Source organism: Phascolarctos cinereus, unplaced genomic scaffold, assembly GCF_003287225.1.
Source record: "Phascolarctos cinereus isolate Bilbo 61053 unplaced genomic scaffold, phaCin_HiC Scaffold_9;HRSCAF=440, whole genome shotgun sequence".
NCBI lineage: Eukaryota > Metazoa > Chordata > Mammalia > Diprotodontia > Phascolarctidae > Phascolarctos > Phascolarctos cinereus.
In genome coordinates, this window is record NW_027556402.1 from 187,861,254 (window position 1) to 187,885,396 (window position 24,143).

General features: G+C 38.1%; 1 protein-coding gene across 1 annotated transcript in view; it reads right to left on the reverse strand.

Moving 5' to 3' along the window:
- Nucleotides 1-4,752: 4,752 nt before the first annotated feature.
- Nucleotides 4,753-24,143, reverse strand: part of OTOP1 (otopetrin 1) — a 37,272-nt gene continuing 17,881 nt past the window's right edge. Inside the window, 6 exon segments of the mRNA XM_020992063.2 lie at nucleotides 4,753-5,024; nucleotides 10,791-11,074; nucleotides 11,077-11,718; nucleotides 13,755-13,885; nucleotides 19,717-19,775; nucleotides 23,204-23,340. Coding sequence (XP_020847722.1) covers nucleotides 4,854-5,024; nucleotides 10,791-11,074; nucleotides 11,077-11,718; nucleotides 13,755-13,885; nucleotides 19,717-19,775; nucleotides 23,204-23,340 — 1,424 coding nt within the window. The 3' untranslated portion in view covers nucleotides 4,753-4,853.

Consider the following 24,143-nt stretch of genomic DNA (forward strand, 5'->3'; position numbering starts at 1 on the left):
AGTCACACAACTAACTAAATGATACAGAGAATGCAAGATGATGTTTGGTGACATTTTTAAAAGCATTTAATTTAGTGGAACCTTAGTGGTACCTTAAAGGTTCTCCTCCAATAAGTTGCTTCTCATGCATATGTTAAAAAAATCGTACTAGATAGTTTGTCAAAAAAAAAAAACTTGTTATAAATATCATGTGAAGCATAAAATAAGGAGATGTATGTTTATTGTTGTTATTTGTCCCAAAGGTGTTTTGCACAATCATAGAGGATGTCCAGCACAGACCCCGAATGGAATAAGGATCCTATAGATATTAAGGTCTTCCAGATCTTCAAGCTTGCTTATGATTTTGTGCTGATTATATCAAACCTGGATTGTTGCATAGAATCCTAAATGATATCCATAACCACTCAGATTTTAGCTTAACTATCCATACAGGAAAAATCAAATGGATAAAATGTGTCTGTTGTCTAGACTATGATGTGCATTTTGATAGGCAGACGAAAGAACTGGTCCATTGATGCATTGGTACTGGACAAAAAGTGCAGGTGGATGGTGAGGTAGGACCAGAATTAAATATGAAGAAGACCATAGGCTGGATTACATTTGAAATATCAGATGAGATAACATATAAAGAGAGCTTTGCAAATCTTAAAGCCCTATATAAATTGTAGCTATCATCATCATTATTGAAACTGTATGATACTTTTGATGATCTCAACCTTTTCCCTGAAACAAGCCCATCTTTTTAAATGCCAATTTTTATTTCTTCTGGTGATGCTACAATACTGAAAATCATGGTCTGACAACTAGAGCCATAGTCAGGTCCAAGAAGCTGGAGTGTTGTGCCTTCACCACTAAGGGGCTCCTCTCCTCTGGACCCATGCATATAAATAGACAAAGTTCAGGGCTGGAAGAGCCAGATGACCTAAAATAGGGTATAAGACTCCTTTTATTGTACTTTTCAGTTCATTATACCCTGGCCCAGCACCCTAGGGGAAAATTATATAAGGTTTAGGTTTGCTCACATCTAGCAAAAAGGGAAGAATAGAAAGGTGCTTAATGTCCAATACGGACCAGGTATGAGATAGCTATTTATTTCCTAAAAAACAAAAAACAAAAAACCATACATAACATACATAACCCATAAGCCCACATTGGAAAAAAAAATTAAAACAAGATTCAGTAACTTTTAACCAGTATTATACTCTCCCAGAAGGTTGATAACTAGAAACGTCATTCAGTTTGTGGGACTTCTGAATTGACACTATACATTTTACCTTAACTCTGTGCTATCCATGTCCATGACTTCTTGCAATCCTGACCAGTTATTGATCTCTGCCCCACCTTCTACCCTTGGCATTATCCTCTCCAATGCAGAAACTTCCCCTGCCACCACTAATCCCCAAGTGACTTAGGATCTCCCTCCTTTCAAACTCACATGGTTGCCTCCAAGATTGTACATATCCATTTCATAATCACTGGTCATCTATGGTCAGTCAACAAACATTTATTAAACACGTACTATATCCTAGGTACTATGCTAAGTGCTGGGAATATAAGCCAAAAGACAGTCCCTGCCCTCAAGGAGCTTACATTCTAATGAGACAAAACACAAAAATACAGAAGGTGCACCTTTGCTTCCAACCATTTGGGATCATTGAAGAATAAATTATGGGGGCTCTAGCAAGAGAAAAGGTGCTTTGACAAGTCTGAAAATAGTGGGAAAGATGGAGGGAAAAACCAAACCAGATTTCCATTTTGACTTTTACTTCTTCTCTCTCTCTTTTAAAATGTACGCTACACAGATCAAACAAGAATACAGAGAATCAAATGAGATAATAGGGAGATGGTATGGGTCAGTGAAAAGAGCAATAGTCCTGAGTTCAAATCCTATTTCTGGTGCTTACTACTTTTGTCACCTCACTTAAGCTCCCTGAGCTTGCCTCATCTGTAAAATGGCTTCCCTGGCTTCTTTCAAGTTCCAGCTATAATCCCACCATCTCCAGGAAGCCTTTCCAGATCTCCCTTGGGGCCTTCACGATGTTGATTGTTTCCAGTTCATCCTGTATATAGCTTTTTTGTACATAGTGGTTTGCACATGGTTCTCCCCTATTAGACCGTGAGGTCAAGAACAGGGACTGTCTTTTGCCTTTTTTTTTTTTTGTATCCCCAGGACATAAGCACACAACAGAGCCTGGCACATTTTTTGTTGTTTTTCAGTCGTGTCCAGCTCCTTTGTGACCCCACTGGGGTTTTCTTGGCAAAGATACTGAAAAGGTTTGACATTTCATTCTCCAGCTCCTTTTACAGGAAACTGAGGCAAATAGGGTTAAATGACTTGCCCAGGGTCACACAACTTGTAAGTGTGTGAGGCCAGATTTGAATTCAGGTCTTCCTGACCCTAGGCCAGCACTCTATCTACTGTGCCACCTAGCTAACCCAGCACAAAGTAGGGACTTACTAAATTGGCTGACTTACTGATTCAGCCAGTGCTCTATTCACTGAATCACCGAGCTAGTCTGGCACAAAGTAGGTGCTTAGTAAATATTGATTGACTTACTGATTCAGTTACCTGGCCCTGAGGTCCCTTCCAGCTCTAGCTCTTGATCAGTAACCCTGGGATAAATGCTGTATAAAATTTAAAGTGCTGTATAAATGTCAGGTTTCATTATTGTAACAAAGGCTGGCTCATGAGAAGTCAACATTTCCAGTGGCCTGTGAAGCAAGCCCAAGTTTCTCCAGTTAGGATCTCTGGCTCCTACAAGATGGGCCAAGACATAAGAGATATCTTAAGTTAAAGAGTAAGAGTATCCTAAGAGATACTGTGATTGCTTCAGGAGAATGATAGCAATGTTGGGGAGTAGGACGGGGGAGCTGAGCATGTGGCAGAAACAGCAAAGGGACCTGAGTCTCATCCCAGATGAGCCTAGCCGCAGGCTGCCAGCTGAGTTCTCAGGATGTGAGCAAGCTCGCCATGCTAACATCTGACGGCACCATGGAGAGGCTGCAGAAAACTGCAGCCAGAACAGAAAGACGACTGAGAGTTCCAAGCCCCAGGGGCTCAAGGCTGCTGAGACTTGACCCTGTTTTCCTCCGTTTTTGAGAGGGAAGCTGGAGGAAGGATGCTTTCTTCCCAGACTATGCCAGGAGAGAGAGAAATCAGTGAGCCACTCACTTGCAAAATGGACACTGACAGTGTTTATAATTCTCATTTCCATGCCAATTAGTTCTTTTATTGAATTTGTGCTACTGTTTGTCTAGATTTGTTAGCACTATAGCAAACTGCATAGCTAGGGGTGAGTCAGTTTAACTTCAGAGATTCCCAGTTTGTTTCTATGATGGGGCCTCAAGTCTAGGGCAGGACCAAAGAATGCCTTCTACAAAGTGAAGTCAGTTCCATGTAGGGTGCCAACTGTTACATGGCGACATTAGGGGGCCATTTCCAGTCCTCCTGATCTATATCTTGCCACTAGATCCAGATGACTCCAGAGGAGAAAGTAAGTCTGGTGCCCTTGCACAGCCCTCCCTTACTTAAAGACAATTCACTGGCAAGTCAGGGCATCCTCTTGCTGATGTCATGGCCCTTTTTGAGAATGAAGGACAAATAACGAAAACAAGGCAACATTAATACACATCATCATACACAATTTTATATATGTTATGTTTTTGTTTAATACATATCTTTGCATAATGCTGAAAAGCCCCACAAAGGTACGAACTGTGTCCTCCCTATACCCACCCTAACCCCAAACACAGTGTCTGTTGCTCAGTCATTTAGTCTTGTCTGACCCTTTGTGGGATTTTCTTAGCAAAGATACTGGAGTGGTTTGCCATTTCCTTCTCCAGTGGATTAAGAATGCAAACAGAAGTTAAGTGACTTGCCCAGTGTCTCACAGCAAGTGAATGTCTGAGGGCTCTATCCATTGGGCCATCCCAATGGATATATATATATATATATATATATATATAAAACATATGCTTAACCAGGTAAGCTGGTGGCACAGTGGATAGAATACTAGGCCTGGGATCAGGAAGAGCAGATCTGACTTCATATACTCAGTAGCTATGGAACCCTGGGCAAATCACTTAACCTCTATTTGCCTCAGTTTCCTCATCTGTAAAATGAGGACAAAACCACCTACCTTTCCAGAGTTGTTGTGAGGATGAAAGGAGATCATATTTCTAAACTGTTCCTGGCACATAGTAGGCACTTAATAAATGCTTTGTTTCGTTCCTTCCTGAATCATTTTTTGTTCAGTTGAATCAAACTGACTTTAAATAAAAATGCCAATTTGTTGAAAAAGAACCAACTTTATTACAATATAGACATAGTCATTTAAAAAGAATATTAAAAAAATCCAAAATGTTCATGAGTAAAAACATGCACAAAATTCTATCAATAAAGAATACTATTATTATCAGTATCTATGTATATACAAGTTACCCTGGAGAAAATTACAAATAACATTCTATCTGTTCAAAAATTAAATATAAGGCTTTCCAAACTAGTAATATATTCTCTAATTACAAGGCACATGCTATTCAGTGGAATTATTTCAAAAGGAAACTGAACCAGGAAAAAAAATTGATGCAATTTCATTAAATTTTTTAATTCAACTTTATTATGGATTTTTGTTCATCAAAAATTTGAACTCTAATCGAGGATAAAAAAAATTCCCCTAAAAATATAGTAAACACCATGATTGCATATAAAAATTGAAAGGCAATAACACAACCTATTTACTGTCCCTTTGTTTGCTAACATAATATTTGCAGAATCTAGTGGTTATCAGATGGCAGGAGAATGAATTTTCGGATTTGTTTATTTGTCCATCCATTCATGGATACCGAGGAGTCTACAACTTACAATAGACCTCAAACAGAGAGGCAGCTGAATGCATCCGGTAGAAAATAGAAAAAGGCATTGCAAGGTTAACCACGATTATCCAAGGTTCAAATCCAAAAACAATTTCTTCTAATCCGTTGTCATATTCAGGCCTGCATCCAAAGGCAGGTGGGATCCAAAGCTGTTGAGAAGGGGAAAGAGCTGCATTGTCATCAGTTCTTGTCTCCTGAGAAGCCTTTGCTTGGGGTCCACACAAAGCCCAGACAAAAATAGCCTCACCTCTCCAGAGCTGACCTCTGCTCTCTGGGACCGCCTTAGTCCAAGAGGCTCATCTTACAGAAAGCTTGGTCCCAGAGAGGGTAAGGAACTTACCCTGAATCACAGAATCTGACAGCTGAAAGAGACCACACAGGTGAACTATCCCAAGCCATACCTGAACAGGAATCCCTTGTAAAATCAGGCAGTTTGAAGAATTGTCTACTTCAGAAAGTTGTTATGAGGATCAAATGAAATAATACAAGGAGAATCAAATGAAATAGCAAAAAAAATAGTCAAGGTCAGCTTTGCTGCTATTCTTGGTCAATTCAATGTCTTGGAGTGCCACATTATCTCTGCTTTTGCTCACTATCTTTGACTTGATTCCTCCTCAAATAATCCCAGTGCTTACTTAGCCCACTGGGAAGTATATAATACCCCCCCCAACAGGATGTCACTGAATTCCTGAGTCACTGATACTACAAATGCTGTTACAATTATTTTATGATGCATGGGGCCTTTCTTTTTGTCATTGGCCTCCTTGAGGTATATGCCTAGCAGTGGAATCACTAAGTCAGAGGATGTGGACATTTTAGTCACTTTCTTCTCATAATTCCACATCACTTTCCATAATGGTTAGGTTAATTTCAAGCTCCATCAAGAATGTATTAGTATAACTGTCTTTCGTTTTTTATTCTTTTTTTTTTTAAAAATGCACATTTATCATCTGTCTCTCCTACTTTTCCTTCCCAAATTAAATAATAAACAATAAAATAAAAACAAAACTCTTGTAATGAATATACATGGTCCAGCAAAACAAATCCCCGCACTGGCCATATCCAAAAATGTATGACTTATCCGGCATTTAAAGGCCATCACCTCTCTGGCAAGAAGGAAGCAGCATCCTTCACCTTTAGTCCTCTGGCACCATGGTTTTTTTTCATTGCATTCATCAGAGTTTTAAAGTCTTTAAAGTTGTTTTTCTTTACAATGTTATTTCTGTATAAATTGTTCTCTGAGTTCCACTTACTTTCAGTGAATTCTGTAACTCTCTGTCTTGTCATTTCTTACAATATAATAACATTCGATTACATTCATATATCATAATTTGCTTAGCCATTGCTTAATAGGTTGGCATCCCCTTAGTTTCCAGGTTTGAACTACTACAAATACAATTGCTATAAATATTTTTGTCTATATAGATCATTTTCCTCTTTCTTTAATCTCTTTGGGATACATGTGCCTGTCTTTCCATAAGCCTCCAACATTGATTATTCCCATCTTTTGTCATATTTGCCAGTTTTCTGGGTGTGAAATGTAACTTCAGGGTTATTGAACTCTTATTATTTGGAGCATTCTTTCATATGGTTGTGAATAGTTTACAATTATTCTATAGAAAACTATTCATATCCTTTATAGTTTATTTGTTTGGTTGGTTTTGGTTTTGGAGACTACTTCTCCCATTCTCATTAAGGCAGGAAATGTAGCTGCCACTCACAAGCTTGAAACCCTTTACTTATCAATAGAAAAGCTTCAGCCTTCTCTATTTCCAACCTGGCCTGGTTCTCCTTTCCTTAGACAACCCGGTCCCCTCCTCCCCACACTCCTGGGACTCACCATATTGGTGAGGGATTTAATGCAGGTTCCTAACAGTTTTAACCCTATTCCATCTCAGAGCTACCTAGCTCAAGTAATCCACCAGCCCTATTCTTTCAAGTAGCAGGAATTACAGGCATGTATCGTCATACCAGCCTCTTTCTGTTCTTTGACTATTTATCTACTGGGGACTGGCTTTTGGTCTTACACATTTAGGCAGTGCAAATATTTCTATCCTAATTTTATAAATGAAGAATCTGATTCTAGAATGGTTAAATGATTTTCCTAGAGGCACACAGCTAGCAAATGGCCTTGAATCCAGATTTTCTGAGTCTTAACTGTAAGGTATCTGAGGTAGCATTTAAACCTAGGTCTTCCTGACTCAGCTTAGCACTCTATCTAGTATTCCACTTAGTTGCTTCCTATGACCTTCTATAGCACTAACTGCTCCTATCATAGTCAACCTGTCATTCTCAATTGTGATTTTCCATATATTTCTTAGTACCTCAATTAGACCTTTTGAGGGTAGGATCCTATGTCATGTTCTTTGTAGTTCCCCAATGCTGTTCTCTCCCACAACAGGTGCTCTACAACCATTTGTTGATTTGGCCAAGTGGTTTAGAGAATTCAATTTGAAGAGCATTCATTGAGGGCTTTTCCCATGTCTAGCTCAATTGTAAACCTGATTAGCAGGAGAACAAAGGGAGCCAGGTGTTTAGGGCTCAAGGACAGCAGCCCAGAGATGATCAGGAGAGGATGAAATAGGATGCAAGTTTAAATTAAAGAGAAGATTCAGATTAGAAAGAAAACTGATTATTTCTCAGGCAGATGAAGGAGTGGGACCAAACTGGAACATATAGACTTAGAGTCACAGAATCATGAAATCTCAGTGTTGGAAGGGACTATATATAAGTACTCTAATCCGACTTGCTTTGCTTGACTGGATTTGCACATTGGCTCTAGTCAACTATGTGACTGTAGGCAAGTCCTTTTGCCGCTCTGGACTTGTTTTTCTATCTGAGGATCCCAAGGCCTTACCGTCAACCCTGCTTACAGACCTTTAGGCCTTGTGGGCCTTTCCTTCCATGGTGAAGCTGAATGCTTTTACGTATGTTGCTTTGCATATATTTATTAGATTATAAACTCCATGAGGGCAGGAGTGTCTTTTGCATCTTTTTGTATCCCTAGCACTTAGCACAGTTCCTGACACATAGTAAGCATTTAATAAATGTTCATTGATTAATTGAGTGAATGAGTGTGAGCTCCTTGAGAATTAAGTACCCAGCTGTACTGGCTCACTTTTTCTATTTCTGTCCTCTGCCCAATGCATAGGTCACTTAATAAAATACTTTTTCCTTCATTATTAATCTTTAAAATGGGAGAAATGATACTCTCTCTTTCAACCTCACAAAGTTCTCATGAGAATCCAATGGAGTAACATATATGAATGTATTCTTTAAAATATATAGTGTGAGGCATTGTGATTGTTGGTCTTATTTTTTGCTTGGTCTCGGAACCTCTCAGAAAGAATGTGCTAAGTGGAACTGGTGTTTCTACCTGAATCAGGAAAAAAGATGAAATGTCAGGTATTAAAAGACATGAAGTATAATTGCTACCTGAACTGAAGTGATGATCACATAGCAAGGTCATTTTTTATCTCATCATTAAAAGAATTTGTCCCTGAAATCCAGAAGCCCATTTGTGGAGTCAGTAAGGACAACTTCACCCCAAATAGTTCCAGGAATTCTCTTCTGCAACTAATGCTTAAGCATCTGTGACTAATAATTCAACTTATGTGTATAGTAGGTTAGAGGAGGAAGTGATCTTAGAAATCATGTTGGCCTATTCCTGCATTTTATGGACCAGAAGACTGAGGCCCAAAGAGTGAAAGTGACTTGTCCAAGGTTACACTGCTACCATAATTAATAAAATAATCAAGACCCAGAATACCCAGGTCTCCTGACACCCAGTCCAATGAGCTTTCCACTCCACCATGCTGACTTTCTCATACAGTTTTGTATCATAGTTTTTTTCTTATTTGTTTGCTAATATTAATCTGTAGAAAACCAAGTATGGGATAATTTTTACGTTGTGAAATTTTTTTTTAACTTTTTAAAAATAGGGTTATTTTATTTTTATTTTTTTTACTTTAATCTAGGCCCATGATTTCACTGGTGATCCCCAAATTCACTGGTGATTCCTCCCAATGAGGAAACATCCTCTACCTCAATGCCTGTTCTGCAATCAACAGTGTTAGAAGGTGTCCTGGAACATTGGCAGTATTATCCAGTGCCCATCTTATTCACAAGATAGAGGCTGAACCAAAAATTGGCTGAAATCTAGGCATATGGTAGCTAAAGAGATGCAATTATGTGTCTGAGTAGGACTTGAAATCAAAGTCAAGACTGGCTCTCTATCCACTATACCTATCTATTTAACTAATTCTGGACTTCCACTTCTGGGAGCCAAGACGGCAGAATAAAAAGGTAGTCACTCTCACCCTACCCTATCAACCTCTGAAAGCCCAGAAAATATAGTCCTAAGTTGTAGGGGTGATATCTGAAAAATAAAATTAAGGGGTGGGAGAGGATTATACTGGGAGAAGGAGAAAGGGAGAGGTAGAATGGGGTAAATCATCTCACATAAAACAGACAAGAAAAGGCTTTTACAGTGGAGGGAAAGTGGGGAAGGTGAGAGGGAATGAGTGAATCTTATTCTCATCAGATTTGGCTTAAGGAGAGAATAACATAGACACTCAATTGGGTATGGAAATCTATCTTACCCTACAGGAAAATGGGGGGAGGGGGAGACAAGAGAGCAGGAGGATGATAGAGGGGAGGGCAGATTGGGGGAGGGAGGTAATCAGAAGCAAACACTTCTAAGGAGGGACAGGGTCAAAAGAGAGAATAGAATAAATGAGGGGTGGGATAGGATGAAGGGAAATATACTTAGTTTTTCACAACATGACTACTATGGAAATGTTTTGCATGACTGCATATGTATAACCTGTATCGAGTTACTTGCCTTCTCAATAAGGGTGGGTGGGGAGGGAGGAAGGGAGAAAATTTGGAACCAAAAATTTTAAAAACAGAAGTTTTTTTAAAAAAAAAATTTTCACATGGAACTGGGAATAAGATATACAGGAAATGGGGTATAGAAATTTATCCTGCCCTACAGGAAAATTGAAGGAGACGGGGATAAGAGAAGAGGGGGAGAGCTAGAAGGGAGGACAGATTAGGGGTATTCAGAATGCATGCCATCTTAGGGTGGGGGGAGGGATGAGATGGGGAGAAAATTTGGAACTCAAAATCTTGTGGAAGTGAATGTTGAAAACTAAAAATAAATTAATTAATTTTAAAAAAAAACAACTAATTTTGCTTGGGAACAGCAGGGAAAATTAAGATTAATGGGCAGAATTTCCAGGAGGCAGATTTAAATTCTTTATAAGGAAGAAACTCTCAACTATTTAGAGCTATACAAAGATGGAATGTGCTGTTTCATAAGGCAACATGTGACATCACGTTTAAGTAGAGGCTGAAAAGTTTTGAAGATATTATAAAGGAGATTCCTGCTCCAGATAGAGATTGGACTAGCTGACCACTGAGATCCTTTCCAGCCTTGGTGTGCTGGAGCCAGCTGGAGAGAGCTGATTATTAAATTTTGAATGTGAGCCTTTATACCTCAGAAATCAATGCTACATATCAGAATTTGATTTAGTGTTTTGTTGATTGTCCAGGCTTAAGAAAGTAAAGAAGAAAATGTTGATAATTCAGGTTAAACAAAATATAACCTGAGGACAGTTGTTTTTTCAGAGAGAGTTGTTAAACATTTACCAGAACAAGCCTGTTTCCAGCTCTAAGATTCTATCATTCTGTGGCTCCATAAAGTTCAAGTGCTTTTGGTTCTGCTATTTGCCCCGTAGACAGGATACTTAGTGTATCTTTTTTAAATCTAATATTTAATTTTTCCCAATTACATGTAAAAACAATTTTGACATTCTTTTTTCAAATTTTGAGTTCCAAATTCTCTCCCTCCCCCACCATTGAGAAGACAAGCAATATGACATAGGTTATACATAATATTTTGTATATCTTACCGAAATGTTGCAGAGGAACAAAAAGGCTACAATATTCCTCAGGATTTTTCTCTTGGTGTTAGCTGGCAAGGAACTTGGACTGCAGTTTATAACTGGGTTGTATTCTTGGTTCTGTTCTCTGCTATCTGTCATATAGTCTTCTCTCAAGCAAATACTTCCATTGAACATGTATGACAATTCTCTGCTGTTGGAAGCAGCATCTCCTGCCATACCACAATTCTTTTGACATGAAGGAGTGAGTGGAGTGGAATTCCTATTGCATATGGCCATGACCCTAAGAGTCTGATGTCTTCATTATATTTCTCAGGCTTGCGATGTATGGATTCAATGATGAAAAGGTTTTGAATATATTTCTCCAGAATCACAAGGATAGAATAAGGCAGGCTGTACCATGTGTATGTAGGGCGCTTGTCAGCACAGATAATGGCCAAGATGGATCCCCAAGAAATAAGCCAGGACCCCGATGCAGTTCCTATCAAGAGGTCTGAGTCAAGCTTCCGGACAGGATTTTTGGACTCATCCAATGATGTCTCTTCTGTCCTATAAATCCAAACTCCTACAATGCCAACAATGACCATCACCATCAATGAGGCTGTAGCATATACGTAAAACATGATGAGTGCAAACTCACTCTTTGTCTTTGAACACCCAATCTGGATCAAGTAGACTACAGCAATGGCAATTGTGGTGGCCAGTACTGTCAGACCTACAACTGTGCCCATCATCACACCATGGAACTTAAATTGGATTTTTGGATGCTGGTGAGTTTCAACTTTGCGTCCAATGTTTTTCCAGAGGACGTAGAACATTGTGGAGGCCAAAATATGATACTCTATGTTGAAAGGATAGAGATAATAGATTCCTTGTGAGATAGTGGAGCAGAGAGCAGTGGATGTACAATTACAGTCAGGTGTGTGGTCATCTAAGGCTAAAAGAAAAAGACAGGTTATACTGGGATGAAAAAATCATTTCATTCAGTCAGAGAAACAACAATACAAACTCTTCAATATCAACGATGGCTCAGAATCTACTTCATCCAAAGTTTCATTCAATTCAGAAACAGTTATTAAGCATCTATTCCATGCAATGAACTGAAACTTCATTTTCTTCCAGGCTAACCAATCTGTGTTCAAATCCAATTCATTTTTCTCTTATTAAAACTAGAAGGACTAAGCCCGTCAGCAGACAAACATTTTTAAAAACAATTTTACTGTAATTTGCTGTGCAAATAATTGTATGCTGACATTATAGTTTCACTTTAAAATAAAATTTTTCATACTATCTATTTTCTTTGCTTTACGGATTTCAGAAAATGTACTGCAACAATTGATAGAATTTGGTTCTTTAAGGCATTCTTAAATTCTGGTCATTCTTGAAGCACTTGCCTTGTACAGGCAGGATGGACCATACAAAGAGGAATAGGACATACACCCTGCCCCGGAGGAGTTTAGAGTATGGTGAGAGGATAAGACATGGAAACAGATAGCTATAACTACTAGAGTGTGAAAGTGTAATGAGAGGGCTAAGATGTAATTATGTTAGTCCAGAAGAGGAAGAAACCACTGCCAGGAGGGAAGAGAAGAAAGAAATCTAGGGTAGGCTTCATGAAGGAGATAGAATTGCCTTGAAAGATGATACATAGGACATTAGCCGGCAGAAATGGGGGGAGAGAGGCATTCTAGTCATAGGGAACAATTTCCGTTGGATCTAAAATTTTCACTATAGCTTTGCTATCAGTTCAAATAGCTGTTTATGATTTATATTAAGCAAGAGGCTCTGGCATAGATGTGTTCAAAGAGGATTCCTAAAGAATGCAGAAAAAATTACATTTATATGATGATTTCTGACTACAAAGTACACTACCTCCTTTGATTCTCACAAGAACCTATGAGATAGATAACAAAAGCATAACTTTTTTTGCATTTCACAAAAAATTAAACTGAAGCTCAGAGAGTGACATGCCCTAGAACTAGAATCTAGCTCTTTTGATTCTAAATCTAGAGTTCTTTCTACTATACCTTTGATTAACTGGTACATATATATACGTGTGTGTATATGCATGTACATACACTTTAAAGAGAAAGGGGTAATATCATAGATTTAATTTAAAAGAAAACGAACAAATGTGATGTAGGAGGAGAAACATGGGTTTTAAGTAGACTAGATTGGTCCTTTAAGGGCATTAGGGAACCTTTTGGCTTCCTTGCTACCTGAGGTATAGAAAACCCAGCCTAAGAGCAGTTTGGATCAAAGGTTTTACTGGATCTCTTACTGCCTACAGAGAATACTTAGCATGGCTGATTGAGGTAGGCTGACTAGGTAGACAGAAAAAAAATGTGTATTATCTGAGTCAGTATACTTTTTAGCTTTAAAATTTGTATTCTTTTAATCTCTTGTTATCAATAAAGTTGCTTTTATTGTATTTCATGGACCAGGAGTGTTTAATTGAATTTTAAGCTGTAGGCCTGAATCACTAAACTGGCCTAGGTTGGTCTTGGTCAGAATTTACACATTTAACCCAAGTGCCAATCTCATAACTACTATATTCTGTGTGTGGTACTAAACAATGTGGAATTATCTTCAGGCAAATCACAATGGAGCCCTGCAAAATCTTCAGTCATTAAAATAGCTTTTTTTTAAGTTCAGTGGACTTAATTTAATAATGAAAGGAAGTAGTCATATATTTTAGAAAGATTGTCAACAGGAATTAAGGGAGAAAAAGAAAATTGAATTCATCATAGCTTCATCTATACAGTGAAAGTGAGGAAGGGGATGAGAATAATCATTTATTAAGTACCTACTATGTGCCAGGCAATGTGCTTAATTCTTTACTAACCATATCTCATTTCATCCTCATAACTGGGAGGTAGGTGCTATTATTATTCCCATTTTATAGATGAAGAAACTGAGGCACCATACATCTAAGGCAATGCTGGAGAGCAAAACATTTACACCAAACCTTACCTATTGTTATGTTTCCAAAGCCAAGAGTCATTAGCCTTTCCTTATGCTCGTTGAGTTGGTGCTTTGACTCATTCAGGACACCATTAGCCCAGAGGAGTAAATTTGTGAATACAGAATGGATCAAGCCGAACCTAGAAAACATTGCCATTTGCTTAATGAGTAGCTCAGGGGAAGGGGCTATCCAAGCAGAATAACCAATGAATAGGGCCAGGGCAGGAGCAATCAATCACTCTCTTTGGGGTCAGAGCCAGAGGGTCCTCTCCAAACACATCATCTAGAACTTCTATCCTAATTTCATCTCTGGCAAAAATCAGTTATTCAGCAAAATTGGCCATGTGTTAAATTAATAATCTGCAGCATTCCAAAAGCAGAGTTCCTGAAACTGGAGCTTGAGGTAGCTGTAGACATAGGTGATTAAAGCTAGAGGGACCCTTAAAACATCGGAACGAAGACCCTTCCAGCAGAAAAAATCTTAGAAGGTGGAATAGCAAATATTAGTGCCTCGATTCCCTGATCTTCTCAGGGTCTTCACCCATGCATTTCTCCTTTCCTCTAGACTCAGAAGAAGACTAAACCCTTTATTCAAGCCCATCCACATTCTCAGTCCTGTCTACTCCCTTCAATTCTGTAAACTTGCTCCGTCCTTCCCTTCTCACGAACCTTTATTCTTCTTTTCTTAGAAATCCCCTATCCTAATAATAATTCCCTTGACTGCTATTTATCTTTTCCCCTCTCCTCCACTTCTCTTCCAAATTTCTAGAAAACAGTCATAAATACTAGGTATCACCTTTTTCAAAACACCCCCTTATTCCTCACCTTGAAATCTGACTTTGATTCTCCTCCATTCTGATGAAAGAGTTCTCTCTAAGGTCGCTGATGACAACTTCTATTCCATCAATATCTCTTAATCTGTCCCCTCCCATCTATTTCCACAAAATCACCCTGACTTAAGTCTTCCACTTTTCTCATCTAGACCTTTACAACAGCCTCCTAACTGGTCATCTTGTCTCCAGCTTTTCTCTAGACTGCTTCTTCAATCTACCCTCCACTACTATCTAAACAGAATTTCTAAGGCCCCACTATTAGCACATCACTCCTCTATTTAAAAATCTTCAGTGACTCCCCATTGCCTGCCAAATGAAGTATAAAATTCTTACTCTGGTATTCAAGGCCCTTTGTTATCTACCTTCAAACTATCTGTCCAGTTCCGCATACTATTCCTCTCCATATGCTCTGCATTCTAGTCAAACTGAACTGTCCTTTGCTCTTATTCTGCCCTGTCACCATGCCTACAATGCTGTCTCCCTCCACTTTAATTTCCACACTGAAATCCTTCCCCTCCTTTAAGGTTCAACACAGGTGCTATTTCTTCTATGAAGACATCCCCAAATCACCCCTCACCCTTTTTTCTACCAGGTTAATTAATAAAGGTTTGTCAAATTGAATTAGAAGTGAAAGGAATCTTATATTACATATATAAAACACTACAGTTGGAAGTAAACATAGGAGATGGATACAGAATGTTAGAACTGAAAGCGTTTTTAGAATGTGTGTATGTATAAGTGTGTGTCTAAATATATGTATGTATACATGTATGTATATGATGTTAAAGGTGGATAGGACTTTAAACATTATCTAATCCAATCCCTTCGTTTTATTGATGAAGAAACTGAAGCCCAAATTGACTTTCCCAAAGTCAGATGGAGGCAGAGCCGGTACTGAAACCCACTTGGATTCTGACAAAAACTCCAACTATCCAGTGCTAGCTGGAGGAACAGCATTTTGCCACTTGAATACAATGTTTATCTTTGTCAAGGGTGGAATTTCCAGGAAGGAATGAAGAATAAAATAGAACCGTAGATGATATTTCTAAATCAATATGTGTGTAAAATTTATTTGCTATTGACATTTGTTGAGCCCTTGTACATTTTATCAGTGTAGTGAAATGTCTATGAGGTATTATGTTGAGCAATTAACAAACACAGATGATAATATTTGATTCAGACTGTCTTTCATTTGCTAATAATACATATGGCTCCATGTTCTTTTGTTCTTACTTCCTTGTCCAATTGACTTTGAGCACAATAAATTAATTTTTGCCCTTCCTTTGCCAACAGTCATTGCCTTTAGCAGCTACATCTGGCTATATTCCCTGTGTTGGTTTGATTTGGAAACTTCTCTGGGATTGGGGAAAAAATTTCCTCAAACTACCTTTATTGTAGCTTGATACTAATCACTCCAGACCACAATAAAGAAAGAACTCTCTTCCCAGCAATTCTGGTTTCAACTTATGTCTCCTTGTCTCCTTTCCAAACTGGGACAAAAGACAACCCCAAGAGAATAAATGAAGTTAGGTCCCTAGCTACAGACGGGAATCCTCAGCACTGAAAATTCCCTATTTCTACCAGGAAGCCCTTTTAGGAAAAACCCTATTCTTTTGTCTTTTTTTTCCCAACAGTGATGTATGTCTACAAGTATATTCTGAAAAGATCCAGGTGCTCTTTTCTGCTAGAATTATGAGGATCTAGATGCCCTGAGGTAATGTATAGAAAGGGCCTCATATATGTGAGCTTTTATTGTAGGGTATAGCAGAAAGAGCCCAGGATAATCAGAAGACCCCAATCCCCATGCCAGTATTTGCCAGCCACATAACTATGGGCAAGTCAATCAACTTCTCTGAGCCTCAGTACATTCATCTGTGAAATGGTTCTAAAAATACTCATGCTAACTACCTGAAAAGATTGTTGTGATGGAAGGACTTTGTAAACTGTAAAATGCCACCTAAATATCCTGGGAACTCAGTTTTCTCCTTCTTTACACTAGGATCAGAGGCACAGTATGCAGAGAACACTGTCTGGACAGAAAACTAGCCATTGTTGCCACAGGTGAAAGACAGTGATGGGAAGTGATGGGATATTCTCTTTTCTGTGCAAAAACATAGGGTTACTGTGTGTCAGAGGCACCATGAAACAAAATCACAGGTTGAATCCATAATGTCAGTGTGTTAACATGTGTGTTTGTATGTATGTGAATGTGTGTCTCACATGCATTTGTATTTGTCCAGATTTGTAATTTCGTCAATTTGGGGAATTCCAAATATAGAACTCCCTTCATGAATGAAGTTGAGAAACTTCTCTGTAATTTATAGTCAAAGAGTTTCCTGGGGATACTGAGAAATTGCATAACTTCTCTGTGGTTACACAGTTAGAATGTGTCAAAGGCAAGTCTTGAAACAAAGTCTTTATGACTTCAAGACTGGTCATTTATTATCAACTACATCATGCCATATGTATCTGTGTATATACATATATATATACACACATATACACAAGTGCATATACATATGTGAGTGTGGATATAGTATAGCTAAGTGATGACAGAGATAGAGATAGGGAAAGCAACACAGATAGAGTTAGAGGAAGAGATAGAGAGAGATGACATAGATATGGATATTGATATATTTCATTGTCTTTGCTCCTGCTGTTCTCTATGTCTGGAATGATCTCCTTTCACCACTTCCCTGTTTAATTTCCATCCATCCTTTAAAGCTCATATCAAATATCACATTTCCCAGGAAGCCTTCCCTGACCTTCCTTCCCTACCTTAACCATTTTGTAATGATTTACATAAAACCTACAAATATCTCATTTGATCCTCACAACAACCTTGGGAGGTGAGCGTCATTATTATCTCCTTTTTACAATTGAGAAAACTGAGACAAACAAAGGGTAAGTGACTTGTCCAAGCTCACATAACTCAATAAGTGTCTGATAGAAATGATTTTCATTTATAATTTTTATTATGGATACTTACGTTTGCATCTGCACTAGATTATAAACTTCATGAAGACAGAGATCATGAATAATCTAAACTTTGTATTCTCCCAGTGATTATTAGCTCTTTACACATTTAGGCATTTGATAAATGTTAGTTTAAATTAATTTGAACTGCACTGAATTGAAATGGCCTGAAATGAAATTATGCTGGGTCACTTGGGGGAAAGGGGAGGGAACTTTCATTCCAGATTGACATCTGGTAGAACTGAACATGGATAACTAAAGGAAAAATCTTTTACCATTTGAACCCACAGCACATTTGTCAATAGCAGAGATTTGTTTTTCTCCAGACAACCTAAAATCCCATATCTTCAACAATTTACTTGTCAACTGTACAATTCCCTGCTTCCCTTTAAATTGAGCAAGACTGACCTAATAAATCAGTCCTGTTGTCCAAACCACCAAATGCATATGTAGACATGGTTAACTTAGACAAAACAGAGCCTTAGCATGAAATGGTGGGAAGAACCCTGGTTTGGAGCCAGAAGAAACAGATTCAAATCTTTGTACTATTATTTCCAATCATAGGATGTTGGGCAAAACACTGAACTTCCCTAAACCTCAGTGTCCTAATCTGTCAAACGAAGGAATTGGACTAAATGATCTCTAAGGTCTAGACTCATCTATAATTTTAATTGATATAGGCTATTTGATTTTTCCTAAGATCTTTCCAAGAGAATTTATTCTCTACTTCTATGAAAAGATCCCCCCCCCCATAATATGAGGAATGTCTTAGGGCTACAGGACCATACATTAAAGTTAGAGAGTACATGTTTAGATTCATTTTACACAACGTGTCTTTTATGTAACTTAATCTAATATTTATTAACACAATTTTAGAAATGTATCTTCTTGCTTGGTGTGGTGATACATGCCCATGACCCCTGCTCCTAAGGAGGCTGGAGTTAGTGGATCACTTGAGCTCAAGAGCTCTAAATTGTACTAGGATAAAGCCAACTGGGTATCCTCATCAAGTCCAACCACAATATGGCAAACTCGAAGGAATAAGAGGCCACCAAGCTGCCTAAGAAGGGCCAAATCAGCACGTTGGAAATGGAGCAGTTCAAAGCTCCTGTGCTGATCAGCAGTAGGATTGGGCCCGTGAGTAGCCCTTTCATTTTTAATTTGGGTGAGACAGAGAAACCCAGTTTTACCACCACCGCTATCACCACCCTCAAAGTATGTTCTTAATATTTCATTTTGTAGAAGTAGACATTCTACATTCACTTGGTTTTTCCCATGTGAATAGTTAGGACCAATTATTTTGAGTGATCATGAACTTCATTTAGAAGGTTCACTGATGTTTGTAAAATTTTACAGAAAATGTAGAGGACTATAAACAGTGACACATCACAAAATAATCAGAAGCAGATAGAGGAAAATCGGTTTAAAGAAAACTTGGCAAGAGATGCAGCTAAGCAAATCATCCCAAAGGCATTAAGTTTGAAACTAGATAAAAGAACAACAAACATTAAAAGATGGAAAAAATCTGTACAAGAGTTTTATAACCAAGTAATTTCACCAACAAAAACAATGGAGCCATTTGCATCCTAAAAACAGTTCCAGATGAGAAAAACAATTTGAGTAGACTAAGTGTGTGGAGTAAGTGTGCGTGTATGTGTGTGTGTGTGTGTGTGTGTGTGTGTGTGTGTGTGTGTGTGTAGAAAGAGAGAGACAGAGACAGAGAGCATGCTAAAGGATTGATTATGAATGAAGAGAAGATACCAAAGGTGTGAGAAAATGTGGAATCTTATTATTACCCAAAAAAGGTAACCAAGAGAAGATCAATAACATAAATAACCTGTGTCTTTCTGTGGCCTCTTTTAAAATCCCTCTTGACTGGGGCAGCTAGGTAGCACAGTGGCTAGAGCACTGGTTCAGGAGTCAGGAGGACCTGAGTTCAAATCTGACCTCAGACACATAATACTCACTAGCTGTGTGTGTGACTCTGAGCAAGTCACTTAACCCCAATTGTATCACCAAAAGTAAATAAATAAAATCCCCCTTGAGAGGAATAATTAATAATACTTATAAGCCATTATTTAAAGGATTGAATACATTTTGTTTGATAAAACATGTTTCCAAAAGAATATCATAATCAGTGTTTGAAGCAATTTTTTTTTTACCTTTCAAGTGTTTTGAAAGACTGGATAATATCCTTTGCATGCCCCCAAAGGAAATATACCTAGGTAGATATAAATGCAAAAAAAAGTATCAATTGGATAGTTGTCACTATCTTTGAATACATGAGAACCTATAGACAGGCAATAGCAAAAAGGAGGGCTGAGACTGAGAGGGAATAGCTCTAATTAGATGAAAATCATTCCAATGGTCTAGTGTCCATAGACCTAAAGTGGTTCCAATGCTCAAGTGAAATTCAGGATAAATTACACAACCATAAATTCATTTTGGAGGAAAATATTTTTTTTTGAAATATCCTCACATCTTGAAAATTCTGACATAGAATGTCAGAGCTAGAAGGGACCTTAGGGAAAATCACAAGTCAGTGGTAGAGCTAAGACTAAAATCCATAAAAAAAAAAATTCTCATTCTCACTATACTGTACATCTTTGATGCTCTATAAATTTCCAGAATCATAGAATTTAGAGCTGAAAAGCACCCTAAAAATCATCTAGTATAATCTCCTCATTTTCGTAGATGAGGGAAGTGAATCCCCAAGGAAGTCAGGGATTTGCCCAAGGTCACACAATTAACAAGAAGCTGAGCTTCAATTTGAATCCAGCTCCTCTGACGCTATATTTAGTGTCCTTTCCGTTACACTGTGTTACTGAAGTTTATTCTGCACCTGGTTATTATTAAACAATTTCAGAACCATATCTAGTTTGGAAATAAAACACTTCCTTTATTAAGAGAATGGAATGCTAGTTCCAAGACCACCAATACTTTTCTGTGTGTAAGGAAAAACATTATCATTTATAACTTTCTTTATATTACCATCTAGTCAAATACTAGTTTATGTCCCAGTATTTCTAAAGCCAAGGATTAAATTATAAAAATATGAGATTTCTGTTATGATTTTATTTTGAGCTGTGGCTGTCTTTTTAAAACATACTTATGAGAATTATGTTTCCAAGGAGAAACCATATTCTTCCATTTAAAATTATAAGGTAGCATATCAAAGAAGTGTCATTTTTTTCCTCAGCTACTTATTATTGGAAATGCATCATTAAAATAACTATTTTCCTCAAAATTAAACATTTCAGTAAAATTGAGTGAAATGGAAAATGGTCAGATAAATCTATTGTCAGATAAGATAAAAGGTATAATTCAGATGAAGCTATCAAAAAATAAATTTACCCAGATTATTGATACAAAAATAGATGGCAAAACAGTTGCTTGATTTTTGAGCAAGAGTAAATGTTTTTAATATTTGAACAGTTATCCATATACATTATATAATTATACATTCTAATTGAATATTATTGGCAGCGAAGTGGCACAGTGGATAGAATGCCCAATCTGAAGTCTAGAAGACTCATCTTCCCAAATCTGGCCTTAGACACTTACTGGCTGTATCACCCTGGGCAAGTCACTTAACCTCATTTGCCTCAGTTTTCTCATCTGTAAAATGAGCTGGAGAAGGAAATGGCAAACCACTCCAAGTTCCATTATTATCCCCATTTGGTTCCATTGGCATAACCTTCAAGGGCTCCAGATCAGGTCCTTTTGTTTAAGACCCAGCTCAGATGCCAAGTACTCCATGAAGACTCTTGATAGGAGCAAACTCTCCCCTCCCTTTCCTCTGCACTTATATATGTATTCTTTGTATTATAGCCATTTGTGCCACTGCCTTAATCCCTCTACTACACTGTAAGTTCCTCAATGGCAGAGACAATGTCTTATTCATCTGCACCATTTCAATGGCTAACACAGGACCTCATACACAATTGGCCCATGTGTCCATTGATTTGAACTGAAAGGTAAGAGAATAAGCAGTTATGTAGTTCCTACTGTGTGCTAGGCACTGTGCTAAGCACTTTTTTTTTTTACCAAATATTATCTTGTGTGATCCTTACAACAATGTTTGGAGGTAGGTGCTTTTTTTTTTTTCCATTTTACAGATTAGGAAACTGAGGCAGACAATGGTTAAGTGTCCTGCCCAGGGTCACACAGCTAGCAAGTACCTGAGGCTAGATCTGAATTCAGGCCATCCTGACTCCTCGTCCATGGCTCTATCTACTGCACCACCCATTCCACAGAAACTGCTTACACCCTCTCTCCCAATGAACTTCTCTGAGCCTCAGTACATTCATCTGTGAAATGGTTCTAAAAATACTCATGCTAAGTACCTGAAAAGATTGTTGTGATGGAAGGACTTTGTAAACTGTAAAATGCCACCTAAATGTCCTGGGAACTCAGTTTTCTCCTTCTTTACGCTAGGATCAGAGGCACAGTATGCAGAGAACACTGTCTGGACAGAAAACTAGCCATTGTTGCCACAGGTGAAAGACAGTGATGGGAAGTGATGGGATATTCTCTTTTCTGTGCAAAAACATAGGGTTACTGTGTGTCAGAGGCACCATGAAACAAAATCACAGGATAAAGATCTATGCCTTGGTTTCCTCATCTATAAAATAAGGATAATAAAATTTGCTTTATGTGCATCACAGGGTTGTTGTGAAGAAAATGCTTTAAAAGTTGTCAAGTGCTATAGAAATGTGAGCAATTGCTATTATTATCTTTGTAGCTGCAATCTCTACCAGCGTGCCTTGCACACAGTGAGTTCTTAATAAATGGTTGCATGAATCTTATAAGGCAGCTAAGTGGTGCAAGGGATAGAGCTCTGGGTTTGGAGGCAAGAGGACTGTTCATGAGTTCAAATACAGCCTCTGACACTTACAAGTTGTGTGAAACTGGGCAAGTTGCTAAACCCTGTTTGCCTCAGTTTCCTTATCTGTAACATGATCTGGAGAAGGAAATGGCAAACCACTCTCCAATATCTTTGCCAAACCCCAAATGGAGTCATGAAGACTCAGACATACCTGAAACAACTAAACTTATGAATCAGTAATAATGGAGGCATGAAAATGCAAAACACTTTTAGTTCCTGGCTGTTACCCAACAATTTGACTTTAATATGAACTCAAGTGAGTAGACACCACAGGATAAACCGCTTTGTATAACCCCTATATTTCCTTTTGTTTTATACCCCTCTGACACATTTAATCACATAATGCTTTGTATCACAGATAAGGCACTTTTGTTGTATCTTCCTCACTGTGATAGACCTGTGATTTTCAAAAGGTGTGCCAGGAACTTAGGCTACATGTGCCAGGTGACATATGGAACTTACAACTATAATAACCTATGATTTCACAAGATTCTCAGTCTTCTCATAGTGTGCCACAATTCTTTGTTACAAATAATAACACAATTCTGAGAGGAAAATAAGGTTGAAAACCACTGAACTAGACCATATTCCATGAGAGCAGGAAAGAAAGAGAGAGATCTCATCATAGGATCAGGTCTTCACTAAACTCAATGTCTCCTCCAGGTCCTAATACAGTCCTCTACACACAGCAGGAAATTAGCATAGGTACAGAATACTTATTGAATAATTAGCTTAACAGGAAAAAAGCAAGATCGTTTTACCTGTGAGAGAGTATGTATTGAATGGGCAACTGGAAAAACTCCTTCCGTTGCTGATAGGCATTCCGCAAACCCAACAAAGTATCCAATTTTAAAGCAACCTAGAACAATGGTGATGGCGGCAAAAAGCGTGATACTGCCTGAAAAAACAAAAGGTTAATGGGCAGCAAACATTTCAGAATCATTTCTCAATAAACAAGAGTATTGGCCTTGAATAGCTCAAGAAGACAAGTAACAAGAAAAACATTGCATGGTGTCTCTAGCTTAAGCCTTTCTTAAAGCCTTCTGTTACATCGATAGAGCCCTACTACTGGACCCAATAAAAGTGGGAACAAAGGGCCTTGTATCACATACAGCATGCAGCAAGGCACCAAACACAGTCATCTATGGCACTGACAAAGGAGAACAAGAAAGGTACAGTTCTTGACCTAAGAATGCTCCAATGAAAAGTAACATAACCACTTGACATTCCATTTCCATTGTTCACATATTATAGGAAGAAGCCCAAAGAGCTTTCTTTTTTCCTTTTTTTCCCTCTGGAAAGAAACCAATGACACTGGGATCCTTGCAGAGATTCAGGTATCGACCACAATATTTTGAAGTTGTTTGGAATAGTAAATGTTTGTTGAAAAGTTAAATTGAAGTTGACATCAATTTCCACTTCAACATTTATTAAACAGCTAGTAGGAAGCATAAGCATGGTACCATACATGGAGCACTGGACTTGTAGTCAGAGAGGCCTGGATTCAAATCTCATCTCAGACACTCAGCAGTTTGATGACCCTAAGCAAATCATTTAAGTTCTTCAACCCTAATGGCCTCTTCTGGACACATCCAAAAGTCATGAGGACAATGAGGAAATAAGGATAATATCATCTGTAGCTCTCACCTCATAGAACAGGTGTAAAGATGAAATAAGATGATGAATATAAGACACTTTGCA